The 19,891-nt window shown below is 37.6% G+C and overlaps 1 protein-coding gene and 1 long non-coding RNA gene across 4 annotated transcripts; both read left to right on the top strand.

Moving 5' to 3' along the window:
- Nucleotides 1-4,869: 4,869 nt before the first annotated feature.
- LOC110890310 lies at nt 4,870-6,264 on the top strand. 3 transcript variants are annotated; one of them, XR_002564407.2, is made up of 4 exons: nt 4,870-5,380; nt 5,456-5,614; nt 5,741-6,022; nt 6,107-6,264. It is a non-coding gene; the product is annotated as an uncharacterized LOC110890310 (long non-coding RNA). The 3 variants fall into 3 exon arrangements; XR_002564406.2 differs by having other exon boundaries at nt 4,872-5,121; XR_004871296.1 differs by having other exon boundaries at nt 4,872-5,614.
- A 2,007-nt stretch (nt 6,265-8,271) lies between these two features.
- On the top strand, nt 8,272-9,816 carry LOC118483738. Its single transcript, XM_035979272.1, has 2 exons — nt 8,272-8,635; nt 8,698-9,816. Exons 1-2 carry the CDS (start codon nt 8,305-8,307, stop codon nt 9,180-9,182), a joined length of 816 nt encoding a protein of 271 aa, XP_035835165.1. The 5' UTR covers nt 8,272-8,304; the 3' UTR covers nt 9,183-9,816.
- Nucleotides 9,817-19,891: the final 10,075 nt, after the last annotated feature.

Raw genomic sequence — 19,891 nt, 5'->3', positions numbered from 1 at the left:
AGCGGAAATAACAGATCAGGAGCGATGAAGCTCTGATACCATGTAAAAATGGTATGAACAGTTTTATGCAAAACAATCAACCACAATAACACCAGAAATAGTGATAAAACGGTGACATAAAACTTTTATTATTTACCAACCCAGAAAAACACCCAACCACCCTTGATCTTACAAAATATAAGATCGAAGAACAATACAAGAACAATAGATCAACTGATGATAAATCAGTTGATCATATGAAACGATACAACCAAAAACAGATGAAGATCCACAGGATCTAACTATACAACAAACAACTAAAACAAGATCAACAGCAGATCTTCAACAAGCTCCAGATCTTCAACATAAATCCAGAGAAATGAACGAACAGGAAAGTGAAACGTGAGAGAGTGAACAGAATGATCTGGAAACCCTAAAACACCAACAACCTTCCTTTTATATGAAGAAAATATCAAAGTTCCACTTTAGCCCTCAGCTTATGAACCGACTTAACCAGAGCCCCTTGAAAGTTTCCAACAAGCCCCTAATAAACTCATGAAATACACTTTTGGCACACAATCAGTTGCAACCAAAAATATCTCCAACAGTAACCAAACAACCACTTTATACCGGCCCAACTTATATGAGCCCAACAACAACACTGAATGATAGTCAGCCCAAAATAACACTGAATGAATTATAAGCCCAAAATAACACTGAATGAATTATAAGAAGTGAATGACTAATAGTCAGCCCAAAATAATTTAACAAAGATGTTGATTTCTACCAGCATCAGGAAAGAAACGAGCCAAAAGGGTATTCAAAAAAGCCTCACTTGTATAATATCAGGCTCATTCACCTGCCCATATCCACCCAGCACACCTTCCACCGATGCTTCCACACCCTTAAAACCACAAATTCAAGATTCACCCTTTTTCAATTCTAGTCCCTTTTTTCACGCAAAAGCTTTCAACTTTCTTTAACAAAATGAAAAAAAAAAAGATACAAACTTACTTGCCAGTAGCCAACATCGTTGCTGTACCAATCATGTTTTTTTGTGAATCACCAACTTCTTCTTGCCACATTTCATCTGGGTTCTTGAATTGGCGGCCGTTACTGTCTAACCCACTGATCTCCATCTGGGTGTTGGGTCTTGCCCTAACGCTGCTACTGCCGTTAGCTTGATGAGTAGCAGCTAATAAAGGGTTTACACAGAGGTTAATGGGTGCAACAAACATGTATTTTTGGGGGTTTGGGTTTGCATTTTTTACTGTAATTGCCTGCGATAAGGGGTATTTATATTGGGGTTTTTTAATAAATGAATTGGTTTAATGAAAATTAAATGGACCAAACTACCCCTGCAGATAAAGACAAAAAGGGGTCTTAAAACAGTAAAAAATGAGAGATTTTGAGTTTTGGACTAAAATGGCAACAAAATGCAAACCACAGGGACCCAGATTTAAAAATTTGAGATTTGGACTAAAATGGCAAAATTGCCCAAACCACAGGGACCAAAATGGCAGTTTACTCTTTTTTCCAAGTTAGCTAAAGTTTAGACATTCTAAGATATTTTTGGGCATAATTATGTCTAAGCTAGTTAAACTTGATTCATCATTTGGTGGTATAGTAGAATTCTTGTGTTTTGATTTATCATTTGTTGGTTGTATTTAATTACTTATATCCAATGTTTAGTAACAATGTTTTTATTTTTTATTTTCAAGTTAAATGTTTGTTTGCGATTGTTTTTTATTGCTTGCGTTCGTTTGTGTTCGAGACCAGTGTTCACGAACTGTTCGTGAACAACTGAATTACCTTAACAAACGAACACGAACATAAACTTATGTTCGGTATGCGTTCATGAACATGTTAATTTCCTTAACGAACGAACACGAACATAGCATTATTCGTGTTCGTTCGGTTCGTTTACAGCACTATGTGCATTATCAATGGTTATTAACTTATTATTCCATGATTATTGAAGTCTTGTAAACACCCCTAGAAAATAAATTTGGGGATTGAAGATCAAGCTCGAAGATAAAAGATATGTTTATTTTAAGTAATAATTGTATAAAGAGTAAATTGACACAATTGTCCCTCAGGTTTAGGTTTAGGTTTAGGTCTACTTGCTAGTTTCATTTATATTGACTTCTTTTTTTTTTTTTGCCAAATAACCCTTCACCTTTGATATTTTCATCCAAACCATTAACTTAGTTTATTTTTTCTGTTAAGTTGAAGGATGTTTGGATGAAACTGTCAAATATAAAACCTCAGGGACGATTTTGGCAATTTACTTAAATTCTTTTTATTTCTTTTATTTAATTAATTTTGTCACATATACATAAAAAACATAATATACATGAAGTTCTTATAAAAAAAATTAATAGTTTTATCACATGATTTTTATAAATTTTCATTCAACCACTAACTCAGTTATTTTTTTCTATTAAGGTGAAGGATCTTTTAAAGTTTATAAAGTAAGACAAAAAATTAATTTCTAGTTTTTTTATATGCATCAGTTTTATAAAAATAAAATCTACTTCAACCTCTAAATTTTATAGAACTAAAATGCTAGTGACCTTATAGAAAAACGGCAAATAAACAAATCTTATCATATGTACCAAATTTGTAATTCATCTTCTACTCTTTTAAATCGCTAATAACAAAAAACAGAAGCCACTGCCTGCCCCCTATCAACGTATCGTTTCCAAACCTTAAAATTACCCACCAAATAGTAAGTATAATGTCATTAACCAAAAGTTTCATTACTCAAATCACTGGGAATAAATATTAGTTAGTTGCCCACATATTCTTAATTAAAAAAATATTTATTTCTGCCAACATATTTCTTAGGTGCTTAATACATTTAAAAAAATGTTACGTTTTACAATTTTTTCTATCTCTACACTTGGTTAAATACTACAAGTTGTAATCGATTGTTATGTGCTGCGCACCATTGATATTTATTTTATATATCGTTTTCTCTTTGCAAAACTGATCTATATAAAAAAACTGGATATTAATTTATGTCTTAATTTATAAAATTTAAAACATCATTTACCTTAACAGAAAAAATAAATTGAGTTAATGGTTTTGATGAAAATTTATAATAACTATGTGACAAAACTATTAATTTTTTTTATAAAAATTGCATGTATATTTTGTTTTATATATATGTGACAAAATTAATTAAATAAAAGAAATTAAAAAAAGTTTGAGTAAATTGCAAAAATCGTCCCTAAGGTTTTATATTTGCCAGTTTCATCCAAATATCATTTAATTTAACATAAAAAGTAAAGTAAGTTAGTGGTTTGGATGAAAATGACAAAAAATGGCAAAGGTGAAGGACTATTTGGTAGAAAAAAAATCATTTTGGTTGAAACTGACAAACAGACCTAAACTTAAGGGAGTATTTTAGCAATTTACTCTTAATTTTATTTGATTGACAAACTATCTGTAGAATGCTAGAAGCATTGGACAAAAACCAAACCCATCTTGATCCAGACCAAAGTTTTTTTTCCCTTTATTTATAAACTTATGAAATATGTAAGTTAAATTATTCAACTCGTGTAATATACGGGGTTTTAACCTAGTGTTACTAATAATTTGTAAAAAAAAACCAATCAACATAAAATCATTGAAATTATTATTTTCTAAATAATGCGTTATCCAGATTATAAATCTAAAATATATTATACCAATCTAAAAGAAATCTGAGACTCATTGGAAGTTCGGAACTTCAAGCAAAGAATTTGATTAGCTCATGTTGGTACAAGATCGGGTTCTTTGAGTAAATTGATTGAGATTGGGTGTTACTAAGGATAACCGGTATGAGGAACGTCCCCTGAAACGTTGGAGACGAAGCACAAAAAGACAAAAGTTTTGCCTTCTCCCATGTGACCGTTTGAAAATAAAAAAAAAAATAATTTCGAATTTAGAAAAAAACGGCTATATTTCCATTTTTTTTACCAAAATTCAACCAAAATTTATATACATTCACCCTTTCTACACCATTTTTCACACCTTTTAAGTTATTAGGATTTTTTTTAAGTTTATGTTTTTTTTAAGTTTATGTATTGTTTTTTAATATTAATGAAAGTATTTTACTATTTTATTTGTTAAATGTTAAAAAAAGTGAAAGATTTAAAAAAAATAACAATAAACTAGTGGGGTAGGATCATCCTCCCATTTCCATTGTTTTTGTGGAATAGACCATCTTCAAGAGGACTATGATGTGGCGTCTAGGTAGCGGATCATAGGGACTTTGGAGGATGGTGTAGCCTAAACTTATCACCCTCTCTCACAAACATAAGGTGCGACCACCATTAATAAACATATCCCATTGAGATTTCATGTTTAACAATTAAGTGTCACAATTTGAATGAATGGTTTTATAATTTACTGGGAAATACACTTTGTATAGAATTACCATAATAGGCCATAGAAAAATATAACCAACTGGGGTAGCCCAGTTGGCCCCCGACACCCACCTCTTCCCAGAGGTATCGGGTTCGAGTCTTGGGAGTGACATATGTCGCCCAGGGTAAGAATTTGGCATGGGGAAGTCATCGCGGAGCTAGCTTGGTCGGGTAGCGGCTCCCGAAGTGAGATCACTCCGGCGGTTAGGAGGACCGTGCACTATCCCCCATAGAAAAATACTCATAAATGTAGGCATGTAGATATAACTTTCATTTGTCACACCCAAGACCCAACTTATTACTCTAGTGTAACAAACGTCTGTGTCCAAGTGATACTTTCTACGTTGACAATAACACGTTCTATGTTAAGCATTTCAATCCGAGTCGAAGATCAGATTGAATGACAAAAATTATATATATATATATGGTTCCCATTAAATCTAACTGTTTTTTCAAATCTTTCTCCACCATTGGATCTTGGTGAAATAAAATCCTGACCATTTAAACTCATTTTTTAACTGCTAACACAGCAGTTCACGGCAGTTTTTTAGCCTCCGCCTTTTCCTGCCATGTTTTCCACAAATCACGTTACCTACAAACTACAAAAAATGGATCGTGGGTTCAATGCAGTTGTTGAACAGCCTTATATAATGTAAACCCTTGAATCAAAAAGGTCGTACCTTCAATCGTTTGATTTGTGGGTTAATATTGATTTGAAGTCTTGAAGGTAATGCGTCTATAATCCTGTTTATTGCTCACTTGATTGATTCCCTCAAACAAACTTCTGAAATCTGATTAGTTTCTTCTAATTGAATCCTTCAATAATATTTTCTTATCTTCTGAAATCCATTGTGTTAATTACTTGATGGAAGTGTTGAAGGTAATTTTCTGTCATAAATAGTTTCTGCCCTAAATCGATTTGCCCTAATTATGCCCTGCCCAAAATCCTTCAATAATATCTTCTGAAATCCATTGATAGATGTCAGGTATGTTGAAAGTTTAAATTTATAACTGTTTTTTTTTTCAGTGCTAATTTTGTTGTTCAATGTCTGTGACTGTAGTTGGTTTTTCGGTTAGGATGATGAAGAAGAATCCTTAGGCACGAAAAGAACGTGTGACCACATTGGGAGGTGTTTTGTAAGATACCATTTGATGGCCCTTTCACAAGCTTCCCAATTGATACCCTTTGATGGCCCTTTCACAAGCTTCCCAATCGAAAGGTATATCCCACGCTATACTATATGAAAGTTTGTACCTTTCAATCTTTAGTTCATCGGTTTTGATCGTGTTTAAACTAAAATGGGGGGATAATAGGTTTCTTTTGTTTTCGTCACTTTTGAAAACAGCAAACAGAAAGGGCTAAAGCTACAAGGACTCATCTCCTAGGATTTTGGATGCTACATTACTGTAATGATGAGCAAGCTTTGTCATGGTAGCCAATTTTGGTTCTTTATGTGAGCACTTGGTTGAAGTAATTAAAGCCCCTACTTTATTTGCTTACTCATTGTCATGAGTTTACTCATTACTGCATTAGCTCTAGAGAATTTTGGTCACCTTCTGATATAGCAAATTATAATGTCAGTACACACATTGACTCCTCAAATTGGAAGCTAACAATACTTTACAAGGTTGTTGGATGCTTTAACCAAAAAAATATATGAAAAAACGTTATTTCTTGCTATTATTTATTAATTTTGATTTTGATTATTCAGGTTGAGGCAGTGGCTTGTGATTAGAGTTTTGGAATACATCTCTATCTATTAATAAGAGGAGTGGAATGAATAGCGTTTGTATACTGTGGTCATCTCTGATTGGTTCATATGGACGGTTGTAACACACATCCTCTCTGAAGGCCTTTTGTTTAGGATCATGCTAATCACACACAGCCAAAATAATTTTCACACCCCTAAGCGCTCCGCTTTGGCCATAGCGCGGCGCTTAGGGCGACAAAAGGTGATACGAGGTTTCGAATGACTGACTGAGTGACAGACTGACAGACATAAAGCTTCCTAGGTTTCAGTTGCCCCGTGAACCCTAAGCGCCGCGCTTTGGCCATAGCGCGGCGCTTCGATCCCAAATTCTGGCTTTAAATCACTGGCCAGACAACAGATTTATCACTCGAATTGTTTTCTGTCGATCTTCTTTGCTCTATTAGTTAATTTTTTTGAAAAAACGATGTCGTGGTTCAGTAACTATCTTTTCGGTGATTATTCTGACGAGTCGGTTGTTCCTGATTCTTACGAGGGGACCGCTATTTCTGACTCGTTTGAGAAACCGGTGTCGTCCAACTTGAGGGAGACAGAGGTTGTATCTGGCATTCGTTATCGTGATAACACGGTGCAGCTGGATTTGAATACCCCTGTGGAGGACCCTTACGCACAACAAGGTTATTCGAATTTCGGTTACGGTGGCGAGTATAGCTTTGTACAGCAGGAGTGTTATCCAAACGACAGTTACGGTTGTCAACAAGGTTATTCGAATTTCGGTTACGGTGGCGAGCAAAGCTTTGTACAGCAGGAGTGTTATCCAAACCAGAGTTACGGTTGTGAACAGAGCTTTGAACATCAAGTCTATTCGAATCTCGGTGACGATGGTGAGCCGGAGGATGTGTCTGTTGACGAGGAAGGTTGTTACCCGGTTACATTTTCGTTTGATACAACGCAGACCTTTTCGTCACGTAAAGAGTTGGTGCGTTGGGTACAAGACACGGCAAAAGACAATGGTTACCTCATTGTGACAAAGAGGTCGAATAAAAGAGGAGAGAATTACAAGATTTGGTTTCAATGTACTTTTGGTGGGGAGCATAAGAGTGTAGCTACACAGAGGAAAACGGGTAGCAAGAAAATAGGCTGCCCGTTCGAGATGATCGGGTTTTCGGAATCATCCGGAAGTGTTTGGAGGATCGAGGTGACGAAGGCGAAGCATAACCACACTCCTATTGAAAACTTCGAGGGTCACGCGTATGCGAGAAGGCTTTCTTCGGAGGACAAAAAACTGGTTAAGGAGTTGGCAAAGCAAGATATTCGCAACCAAAGTATTTGGCGAACGCTGACAAAAAACAATCCGGCTAGAAAGCTTATTCCGAAAGATATACACAACGCTGTTCAGAAGATCAACGCCGAAAAAAATGTCGGTAAGTCTCCGATGCAAAAACTTGAAAACATTCTTATCGAAAAAAATTACACTTATTACATGCGCACGAATGAGATATCGAACGAAGTTGAAGACGTCTTCTTTGTTCACGAAAAATCATTCACTATGTGGTGTGCCTTCCCGCATGTGCTAATGATTGACGCCACATACAAAACGAACATGTACAACCTGCCATTTGTTCAGGTCGTAGGCATGACGTCGACAAACAAATCGTTTACGGCTGCATGTGCTGTAATTTCCGCCGAGAAGTCAGAGAACTACCTATGGGTGTTGCAGAGGATCAAGTCTATGCTGGCAGGATGTATGGAACCGCGCGTGATTTTAACAGACAGGGATTTTGCGCTAATGAACGCGTGTGAACAAGTTTTTCCAAAAGCGCATAAGTATCTTTGTCGGTTCCATATTCAACAAAATATTAATAAGAACAGCAAGAAGAAATTCTCTGACAAGGAGTGGAAAGAATTCGTACGTACATTTTGGACATTGTGCGAGTCTACGACCGAGGAAATATACATGTATAACTTGGAAAACTTTGAAGCACAGCTGAAAGAAGCTGTCCGTGAACGTGAGTATTTCTTACATAATTATGTTCAAATTTTATATAATAACAAAAACTGACTATTTACGTTTTTTAATTTTAGAGGTTTATGATTATATGAAGAAATCCTGGTTGGATCCGTACCGTGAAAAGTTTGTATCTTGCTGGATTAACCGAACTATCAACTTTCACCAGACTACGACCAACAGGGTTGAGAGCATGCATGCAACATTAAAAAGTCACTTTCCAAGTCATCACAACACACTGGATAAACTTGTACTGTATGTTGATCATGTTGTTGCTAAACAATACACCGAGATTAGAAGTACCTTTGAAACAAGCCTCCGAAAAGTGATGACGCACCACAAGAATCAGCCCATGCTTGCATATATTCTCAGAAAGGTTTCAATATATGCGATTGAGCTTTTGAGTATCGAACTAAAACGTAAGGAAGACGGGTTGAGAGCCTACGGTGCAAGCTGTGGTTGCCAACTTTTTACCAGCTGTGGTTTGCCATGTGTCTGTCGTTTGGAAAAGGTGGAAAATAAAGGTAATTATTATTTTTGAACTTTCTCGTTATGATTTTGCCACCTAATTTGTTTTCATCCACAGGTCAGCAAATCCGGATCACACACATAGACGTGTTTTGGAAGAAGCTTGACTTCAAGCCTGCAAGGAATAAAATAGAGGATATTGATGTAGACGCGGAATTTGAAAAATTGAAAAAACAGATCGATCCAACACCCCCTCAAGTGAAAAGGAGCTTCTTTGAAAAGTTTCAGCAAATCCTCAATCCAGGGAACAATAACAAAAAACCTCCTGCTGTTCTGAAGAAAACTCGTGGTCGACCAACACTGAAAACGCAGGAAGAAAGAAGGGTTGAAGCTGCTAGACAAAGCTCTTACATTCCGTCAGAAGAAACTTGGGTCGATGCCTCAGACGATCTTCCCCGTCACAGCTCGTACATATCAGCCGAAGATTCTTGCAGAGGAAAGAATACCAAACCGCTCAACCTACACCCTGATTTCCCGAATATCAAGCTCGGTCCTAAGACGGATATAGCGATCGCAACTACGCATCTCAGATTCCCAAAGTGATCCATCCATACATCGTTAAAATAAAGGACGTGAAACCAGATGGTCATTGTGGATTTAGATCGGTGGCTGTTGGGTTAGGAGTGAAACAAAATTCATATTTGAAGATCCGGGAACAGCTTCTAAAGGAGTTACGTATGAACGAATCGCTTTGGAGGCAGGTTTTCGATCCGGAAAATGTAGGACATTATGATGCGCTGGTTAAACGGATCGATTTCAAGGGGGTGGGACGAGCAGGTATCGAAAATTACATGTCGATGCCTGAGACGGGGTTTCTTATTGCCCAACGATACGGTGTGATTGTTCACACCTTCGACATTCGTGGGAGCGATACAATTTTCCCTATGTTGGGCGGCCCAAACGAAGCTGAGGAACCTCACCTGGTAGTTGCGGTTGTGTTCGTCGACAAGGGGCATTTCATACATGTAGAGCTTGGAGGTTGTTATCCAATGCCTCCCCCAAACCTACTCTGGACAGCGAACAGAACAGAGCGCGCAGCAGCCTGGCATACATTATACATGGATCAGATCAACACGTACGAAATGCTTACGTATCGTGCCCCTGACCTTAATGCAACCCCATATGTTCACGATGTATCTTAAATGTGTTTAATAATAATCACGTTTGTGTTTGTGTATCTTAAATGTGTCTAATAATAACCACGTTTGTGTTTGTTCAATATACGCGTTACATCACGTTAAAAACCGAATGTCACCGACACGACCCAATCGGATTCAATACGCACTTGTACGACCCGAAATGACAATATACATCATAATACTGCAATTAATGAAAAAATACGTCATGTTCATGTACGGTAGGCGGCTGATACACATAACACTTCTCACAGGAGTACTTGTGATTTCAAACCTAAATGATACGAGATAACGGAATAAGACATCACACGTAACCGATTTGATCCGGAACTTGCCGTATAGTCCATATATATTAAAAAATGATGTATAAAGGAAAAAACGGCAAATTTAGACTATTTATTGATCCGTTTGTTAATTAAATACAATTTTAAAAAATTTAAAAAAACCCCAAAACGCCCCGCTATGCTCATAACGCGGCGTTTTGGTCCCAAAGCGCCGCGCTATGGCCATAGCGGGGCGCTTTGGACCCTCGTTATACACTGAAGCGGGGCATCTTCCCCCCACTTCACCCAAACAACCAAACACACACACTAGGTGCGATTCACACACACTCGAGCGATTTTCGACGATTTTTTGAGCTTTTCAACGCATAAAGGTTAGATCTAAACCCCTTAATCTTTCGTTTATCTTTTCATTCAAAATTATTGGTTGTATGTTGTTGATTTGAGCTTGATCCGCTGTCCCTGTGGGTTCTGTTCTTCAGAATGAAGAACCAAAGCGCCGCGCCGAGGCCATAGCGGGGCGCTTTGGTTCATGTTGATTTTTTTTTAATTTGTTTATTTATTATTAGTTTATTAATATTTGTTTAATTATTATTATTTGTTTAATAATTATTTGTTTAATTATTATTATTTGTTTAATAATTATTTGTTTAATTATTATTATTTGTTTAATATTTATTTGTTTAATTATTATTATTTGTTTATTTATTATTAGTTTATTAATATTTGTTTATTAATATTTGTTTAATTATTATTATTTGTTTAATTATTATTAGTTAATTATTATTTGTTTAATAATTATTTGTTTAATTATTATTATTTGTTTAGTTATTATTATTTGTTTAATTATTATTTGTTTAATTATTATTATTTGTTTAATTATTATTATTTGTTTAATTATTATTATTTGTTTAATTATTATTATTTTATTAATATTTGTTTAATTATTATTATTTTATTAATATTTGTTTAATTGATCAACGTGCAGGGATGGATTTATCCGATGAGGAGATTGAGCATATGGATGAGGGTTTGGTGGGGGACGAGGAGGAGCCGGCATGTCCGTATCTTCGGTTTCCGGTGGGGTCACGGGCGAGGGGGAGATGCGCTAGGTTGCGCACCATACCGATTGGGGAGCATGTAGGCATAGACTGGGAGCTGCTATCTACCGTGGGGGAGATCGAGCGGGCGCGTGAGATAGTTGGGCTAGATACTCCTTGGTCGCGCCTATTTGAGTTAGCGATGGAGGACTCGTACCCTGAGCTTACGGTCGAGTTTTGCTCTACGTTTACATATGCGCCGCATCCGGCGGATTACGTGGAGGACCCTTTATTTTCGGTACACGAGGTTACATTCCGTCTGGCCGGTCAGCAGTTTGAGATGAGTGTGCGGGAGTTTGCTGTCCACACAGGTTTGTACACTGAGCCTGAGCTTGATACTGATTTATATACGCAGGCTGTTACGATGATGGACAGGCAGACGCTTATTAGTTTCTGGAGGGCCATTTCCAGGGTTCCCTTTGGGAAATCCTGGCAAAAGGCCACCACCATTATAGATCCCTTGTACCGATACCTGCACCAGGTGATTGCGTCGACTATCGTGCCGCGGGGTTCCAGCAAGGAGAAGGTCAACCTTAGTGACCTTTTCTTTCTTTACTGCCTACTACGCCGCCAGCCCTGCGATCTAGCAGCCAGCCTGGCAGAGTACTTTGCTACTGCATACCACCGGCAGCTCCGCGGGTATCTTCACAGTGGCTCGTTTATCACCGCCATTGCACGATCGCTAGGGATCGTGCCCGAGCTTGATCCGCTGCTGTCCGATCCGGTCCCGTCATCCAGGTTGGGTCGCGCGTCAGTAGCCGCTATGCAGATCACCCGTACCTTTGATGTCGGTCTGCGGTTCAGGGGTGCTGACGGGCTGATTTTTCAGCCAGTGGTGTTGCCGGAGGTCATCCCGGTTGTTATTGAGGTGAGGCCTGGGATCTTAGCCCTTCCTGATGTTCAGCAGGCCGCTCGGCGGGCTCAGCGACAGGCTCTGGGCATCGATGAGCCTGAGGATCAGCCTGAGGGTCAGGCTCAGGCTCAGGCTCAGCCTCAGGCTCAGGATGATCCGGCGCAGGAGGACCGGGTCGAGGAGGTCCACGTACCACCAGTTCAGCCAGCTCCTGAGCCTCCACAGTACCCGCAGCACGTTTACGCTGACCTACCTCCGGTAGCGCGTGAGGTGGCTCGGGACTTCGACCGGCGCCTCAGACGTCAGGGCGCACTCATTGACTGGATGGTCCAGACGCTCGTTGAGCTACGAGAGCTCGCTGCGTTGCCTCCACGTCCCCTCCCACCGTCCCCACCGCACGAGGATTAGTACATTAGTTTGTTTGTTTAGTGTTTTGTTATGTATTATGTACTCAGTTGTACCTTTTTGTTGTGTATTGTATGTACAAACTGATATATATATATATATATATATATATATATATATATATATATATATATATATATATATATATATATATATATATATATATATATATATATATATATATATATATATATATATTGCAGTTAATCTTCTATTTACATCACGTTTAATTCTTATGGCTTTCTGTATATTTTATTTAACGTGTTCGTTTTATTTAACGCTCGTTGAACTTACGTTATACACCTTCTATAAAAATAATGACGTAACGACGTAATTATAACGGCAAATTTAATAAAATAAAATAAACAACGTTTTAATTCAAAAAAGGCAACATTCAATCATTCAAAAACAAATAACGTGTTCGTTTTATTTAACGCTCGTTGAACTTATGTTATACACCTTCTATAAAAATAATGACGTAACGACGTAATTATAACGGCAAATTTAATAAAATAAAATAAACAACGTTTTAATTCAAAAAAGGCAACATTCAATCATTCAAAAACAAATTCCCATTCACAACGGCAAATCTCACATAAAATTTTTTTACTACAAAAATCTCTAACATACTAATTCAACCAAAAATCCCTACCAAACTAACCCACATCAACCCAAATAAACCCCAACCAAGCCAGTTGTCTTTTTTGCACATCCAAAGCGCCTCGCTATGGCCAAAGCGGGGCGCTTTGGCTTGGTCAACAGACAAGGACTGACAGAAGTCAGTCCTTGTCTGTTGACCAAAGCCAAAGCGCCCCGCTTTGGCCATAGCGAGGCGCTTTGGATGTGCAAAAAGACAAACAGCGTGTGCGAATAGACCCAGCCTTTGTTTATCTTTTTTCTAGTGGGTTCTAAAATAGGTTCATTCAGATACGGAGAGAGAGAGAGAGAGAGAGAGAGAGAGAGAGAGAGAGAGAGAGAGATGCAGAGAGGAGATGACGATGTCTCCGTTCATGGCTTTCTTGGATCAAATTCGAGATGGGGTTCGCCGTTTCCGGCGTCCGTTCCAGCCGGCGACGACGGCTCTCCGGATGGCATGATGATACCGACGCTGCCCACTGAATGACGGTTTACTAGATGTAGAACTCGTCGGAAAACCATCGGTGGTAGAGAGAGTAGAGACAGTGTTGATGTAGACGACGAGAATCACAAGTTGCAGTCACCTACCGTCTTGCCGAATGCCAGTTCACCTCCATTGCTACAACCACAACCTCCTTTCCCACGTTAACATCAGTATAGTATACATTGGAGGTATTGTTTATTTTAATTATTATTATTATTATTTTTTTTGCAATTGACATCAATTTGTTTTAAAATGTTTGTTTTCTACACTTTGAGTTACTTGATTATCGGTTCTTATTGTTCTGAATGTTATACCTTTTTTAACATTTGACAATTGAAGATATCCATCGATGTGTGTCATCGAATGTGGCAAGTTTATGTTTATGCACTTAAGGTGTTTGATAAAATGCTTATGTGGGTTCTACGAGACAAATTCATCATTTTGGATTTAAATTAGCATCATTAGCATAAAATTACATGTTCTAATTCAAGATTTTAAATTTTTTATTGGCAGCTACTATACACTATACAGACGATGGTGATCATTTTATCAGGTCCTTGAGGGATGAGGTTTCAGACATTAGAAGAACTCCCCTCTAGGCTTTAAAGAGGCGTTGATGCGAGGTAGGATCAAACGCCCAACTGTTCATTCTTCTTCTCAGTCCGCAATTTCAGGTGGTTCGGAAGATTACATGTGGTTTGGCGGCAGTTACAGGAGGTTCGGCGATCGGCGCTGATTGTTCAGTTTTCAGTCGGAGATTACAGGTGGTTTGGGTAGCAATTACAGGTGATTACGCTACTTAAGGCTGGGTCCACTTAAAGACTAAATGTAGATATTAATACGATTAAGATAATTTTTTTAGGACTCAGATTTGGTTTGTACTCATCCTATGTTTGGGCTAGAAAGCGGTAAGAAAAAAATGAGCATAATATTCATCCTTTGACCATCATACATAAAGATATCTAAACTTTATGTATGATGGTTAAAGGATGAATATTATGTTATTTTTTCCTAAGATTTTTGAAACTGAGGTTAAACATAACATACAATGTCATTTTGTTTTCATGAGTTTACATCACACTTTCTTATTATAAATTCCCAAATTTAGGGGTGCAAAATGATGGAAAATGACTTGAGAAGAGCATGACAGACTAGCTGCTCAAAGTCAATTTATTATTCACACCGTAGGCAGGCACACGAGTTCTCTAACTCCACTTTCTTGCAAAAGCGCCATGGTATGATCAATCTTGATATATAATTTCAATACATAACATATATTTTTTTGTATAAATGTGAAATAGTTAAGATGGCCACATACATAAAGAAAGTGCCGTGAGTTATAGTTTGGTTCTCTATATCGGGCTCACGGGATGTTCATACACAACAGGATTGCAAACAGTAGTTATTAAGCATTGTATATCTCGTGTTGTGACGGATTTATTTACGAGACTGACATGATACGCAGATGAAACAGATGAAGAATTTAGAAAGCACAATTGAGAGAGCGAAGAGGTCGCTAGAAGCAAGGATGAAAAAGGAAGGCGGACACGCGTGAGAGCAATGGGTTTAGAGGGTTGTAAGCGATAACATTTTGCTTTCTATATTTGATCAAGTTAACTGTTGATTGCAACCTTCATAAAACAAATAGTTCATAAACATTTATATCTTTTTCTCTCTCCTTTTGTGTACACATTGCCAGTACATTTAAAAACCAAACCCCACCTTGGTTATATGTCTTAATATCATATTTTACATGTTCTCTTTTCGTTTAAAAAGCAAGGAAGTGTAGTTATGAGATTATGACAATAAAGAACCCGTCGACCGGACGGGTATTAAACTAGTTGTGACTTGAACGAGGTCAAGGTGGAGAAAAACTAATGCAATTCATGATCAAATGGGAACAAACAAAGATTTACCTTTATTATCAACAATTCATATGAATGAATATTGACTAGCTAGTAAGTTGCAACATGTTACCTGATGTGTCACCTTATTTCTGTGCACAAACATCTAGCCTTCTCAGATCAATACCAGCATTCATCAATTCACCAACATCATCAGCCAATGAGCAATCTAGGGTTTCATCATCCTCCATAACTAACTGCTGCACATGATCACCGCTCATATCAGTCGCCTCTAAACCGCTATACTCACCATCAGATCTCATCTCTAACAACTTACCTCTTCGCATACGCTCATCCGCCATAACCTCAAAAGATTCAGATCGAATCGGCACCTGATTTTGTAACACATCAGGTGACGTCACCGTCTGATTTTGCGATTGATGCGAAGAAAGCGGAGACTCTATAGCCACCGGAAACTGAAACGTGTAATTTCCGGTGATGTTGTACACCGGAGGCGATTGTAAAGTGAAATTTCCGGAGAAATTCGACAGCGAAGCACCTGTAACCGTCGAATTCGCCGGAGAGCGTCTCGTATGATGTCTGTACTCCAAAATACCTCCTAATCCGTGTACAGCCAGATGTGTACCGTAGAACATTCCAGAAACCACAATATCAACACCTCCAACTGTAATCAACGATCTCGCCGACCGCCGCTGCTCAACGCGAATATCTCTACCAGGAACGAGTGTCGGAACGGTGTTCGACGACGGCGGAAGGCTCAGCAGGTCAATCATCGACATACGACGTGGAATGACGTGGTACCGGAGAGTTGTGACGTAATTCGTCGCCGGCATGGTCATATCGAGAGCGAATAAAGCGGAATTGATAGGTGCGAGTAAGGTGAAGTTACCGTCGGATCTGAGATCGTAGTGGACGTCGGAAGTTGTGATGGCGTTGGCGAAGAGATGGTAGCCTCTGGCTCTTAACACGCCGAACATCACGGTGAGTTCGCTTTCGCGTACGGCGGTAACGATCACGGTGTTGATGACGGCGAGTAGGATGATGACGGTAGGGATGAGCGCGGCGGTTGATACGCCGGAAGTGGATGCCATTGTTGCCGGAAAACTAACTGATTTTTGGCGGTTTCTTTTCAGTTATAACCGAAGTAATCAAGTTTAAAAGGCGGTCTGGAGAAAGATGGTCCGACCCGGTTTATAAAACCCGATTTGTTACCACTTGATGGACTTTTTTTTATCTTTTAAGACCATCCGCGTTTTAATGATTTTGGGTTGTGGTATTTGCCAACTAATAGGCAACTAATAACAAAGTTTCTTTTTCTTCCCCTCTCACAATTCATAAAAACATATTTTCTTTCTTTTGCTCCTCCCACTCACAAACTCGCTTTTTCTCATATTTCACAACAAACTAATCAACATCTTCTCTCCTCCACCTCACCACACTATCTTCTACATGACTTTTAAAAATGAAAAAAAAAAAATCTCTTATTGTTGATGCTATAATTTATTTTCCGCTTTTTGTTTAAATTATAACTTTTAATATATACTAACGAGTTTGAATGTCGCTTTGGGGTTGAAAGCAACGAATGTCGTTCACATGATTTTTTCGACTAAGGACATCGGCCATGACTATGGGTGCAAACGAGCCGATCGGCACGATAAAAAGCTCGCCGAGCCTTATCGAGCTCGAGCCCGAACCTGAGCTTGAAATTGGGATCGACTAGATATCGAGCCTGAGCTCGAGCCTTGTACGGGTAGTAGCTCGTTTAGGCTCGACGAGCCTTATCGAGCTTGGTATACTTTAGGGTTTAAACTATGTATTACTTTTTGAATGATCTAGATGTTCTATTTTATTTGAGTTCTCAAACTATTGAGTCGAGCTCAAGCCGAACCTTGGCTCATTAACAGCCAAAAACGAGCTCGAGTCGAGTTTTAGCTTGTTTTAACTCGCGCCATAGATGCTTAGATCGAGTTTTCAAGCCGAGCTCGAGCTTCAGAAAGTTGTAACGAGCCTAGCTCGATTAAGGTAAGGCTCGGGCTCGGTTCGGCTCGTTTGCACCCCTAGCCACGACATTCGCTTTACAAGGGTGGTAGCGAATCTCGCAATCATAGTAGTTGAGCGATTCCACCCATTGTCGTTGACGCATGTTGAGTTCTTTTTGGTTAAAGATATGTCGAAGCTCTTATGGCCGGTGAATAACACACACTTAATACTACCATAAAGATAGTGTTGGCACATAGGTTTTAATCCCTAGGGTGTTAGACTGTTATCACTAGTCACGATCTTTTAGTGAGGATGTACAGAATAAGAGTACAAATTATAGTATACCACAGCACATCATTAACCATTGAATAATACTCACAGTTTTTAACCCAACAATCTAACCCTGATTATGTGTTTATTTTCTTTTCCTGTTGCATTTTTTAATATTCCAAATGCTACCAAAGTTCTGTCGTCCTTCATGCAGATTGCAAAAAGAAAGGTTAAGGAATTTACAACAAATGTTTTTTTGAATAATCATTATAAAGTTGTATTCATCATTCAATTTTTTTATTAACATTTAATTAACATTATCATTTATAGTCAAATTTTTGATGTGACTTTCATCCAAGATCACAGTTGAATCTCAGATTCATTCAAGAACATAATCAGGCAAATATAAACATTTGTTTTCCATATTATTTGTTTGTGAACTAATTAATTATGTAATAAAAAAATAATTATATAGCATGTAAAACGGTGGCAAACGGTGGTTGGAGGAGACGTGTTGATTTGCATTATAATTTTTTTTCCGAAAGGAGCGTTGCATTGGTTGTCAACTGTGAAGTTGTGTTCGTTTGGTTATTTTGAAAGCTTTCGTCGGGGTTTTTTTTTGAATATTTTTGTTCGGCGCGTCGGTTTGGATTGTTATCCAATTGTAAGCATGTAGTCCGGCACGTTGGTTTGGATTGATGTTTAATTCTTTACCATGAGTTCATCATCATAGAACTTGAATTGAAATCTATTATTTGTGATTGATAATACATATCAGAGAATTTGAATCTCGTTTGAGAGTGAACCTTCAAAATAATTTTTGATGTCTCATGAGTTGTGACGGTTATAGAGCACCCACACATTTATCTGAGCGGTTACGGTTTATCTTAAACACAACTTTATTTGCTTTTTGTATGATATAGATAATGTATATTGCTTTTATAGAAATCAGAATACATTATTACTATTTTATTTTTATCTGTATTTCAATATAAAGTTAGTAAACTGCAATTTGCGTCTTTGTGGTTTAGGGGATAGATCACTATTTGTCCATCCTTTAACCTTTTAAACTCTCGCATTCTGAGTTCGTATGCTTTAGTGCTTTACCTTTTTTTTGCATCTCTCCTGCTAACAGACATCATTTTTCAGTTTAAATCTTGGTGATGCACCCCAAAAACACAGAGATCTGGTTTACTCTAAAGTTTATAAAGAATTAACACGTATTTAATTTTATGTCTTTTTTTTAGTGTAAAACGATATTTTTTATTTATCAACCATATAAAATAAAAGTATAAGTTTAGAGTAAAATGTAATAGATTGGAGCTCATCCCGAACTCGTTTAGCCTCGAGCTCAACTCGCTTTAACTTAAGAGTGCTCAGGCTCGGCTAGAGCTCAAGCTCATTTTAGAGCTTTATTACTAAATGTTACCTTAAGCTCATCTATTATTTATTAGTGACTTGAATATTTCTTTGTATACGTTTATAATTGTTTACATATAAGTTTATACTTATAATTTATATATAATATAATATATTTTATTTAACTTTTTTATAATTATTACAGGTATACTTAAAAGGCTATGCCGGTGGGCTAATTTGACGTAGTCATGTGTCACCTTGTGATTGGCCAGAAGAATTTTACTCTTTTTACATTTAACTTTGGTAATTTATATGTTTAGTCCTTATACTTTACCATTTTTGATATACATGTTTAGTCACTCTAATAAAGTTATTCCCCATTAGTTAACTTTGGTTATACATATTTGGCCCCTCTACTTTAATTTTGCTAACATACATGTTTAGGCGCTCTACTTTTATTCCTTTTAGTATTTCGCCTTTTAATGTTTTTTTTCTTGCTAACGTGACAAACCAAATGGACTCCAACCGAACAATATCGTTACTTTGACGTTTTGATGTTCTTTTCGCCATTACCTTGTTGCTATACCGAGTGCCGGTACTATACAGATAATTAAACTATACCCGCAATGTGTGGGGTGAACTTAGTAGTTTATATAAGTATATTAAATAATTATATAAAAAAATTCATTTCGACTCACAAGCAAGCTCAAGCTTGTTTATTAAATAAGCCTCAACAAAAGCTCAAACTCAGGTCTGTGGTCGTTAAGCTCACCCCAAATCACGTTTTTAATAAGCCGAGCTCTCTTTATACCCTATCTTAGAGCAAACATATATATCATATGCTAAAAGTTATAGGAGACGCACTTAAAACTTAAACCAAACA

Source organism: Helianthus annuus, chromosome 11 (assembly GCF_002127325.2).
Source record: "Helianthus annuus cultivar XRQ/B chromosome 11, HanXRQr2.0-SUNRISE, whole genome shotgun sequence".
Classification (NCBI taxonomy): domain Eukaryota; kingdom Viridiplantae; phylum Streptophyta; class Magnoliopsida; order Asterales; family Asteraceae; genus Helianthus; species Helianthus annuus.
This window is presented reverse-complemented; position numbering and strand designations above follow the sequence as displayed.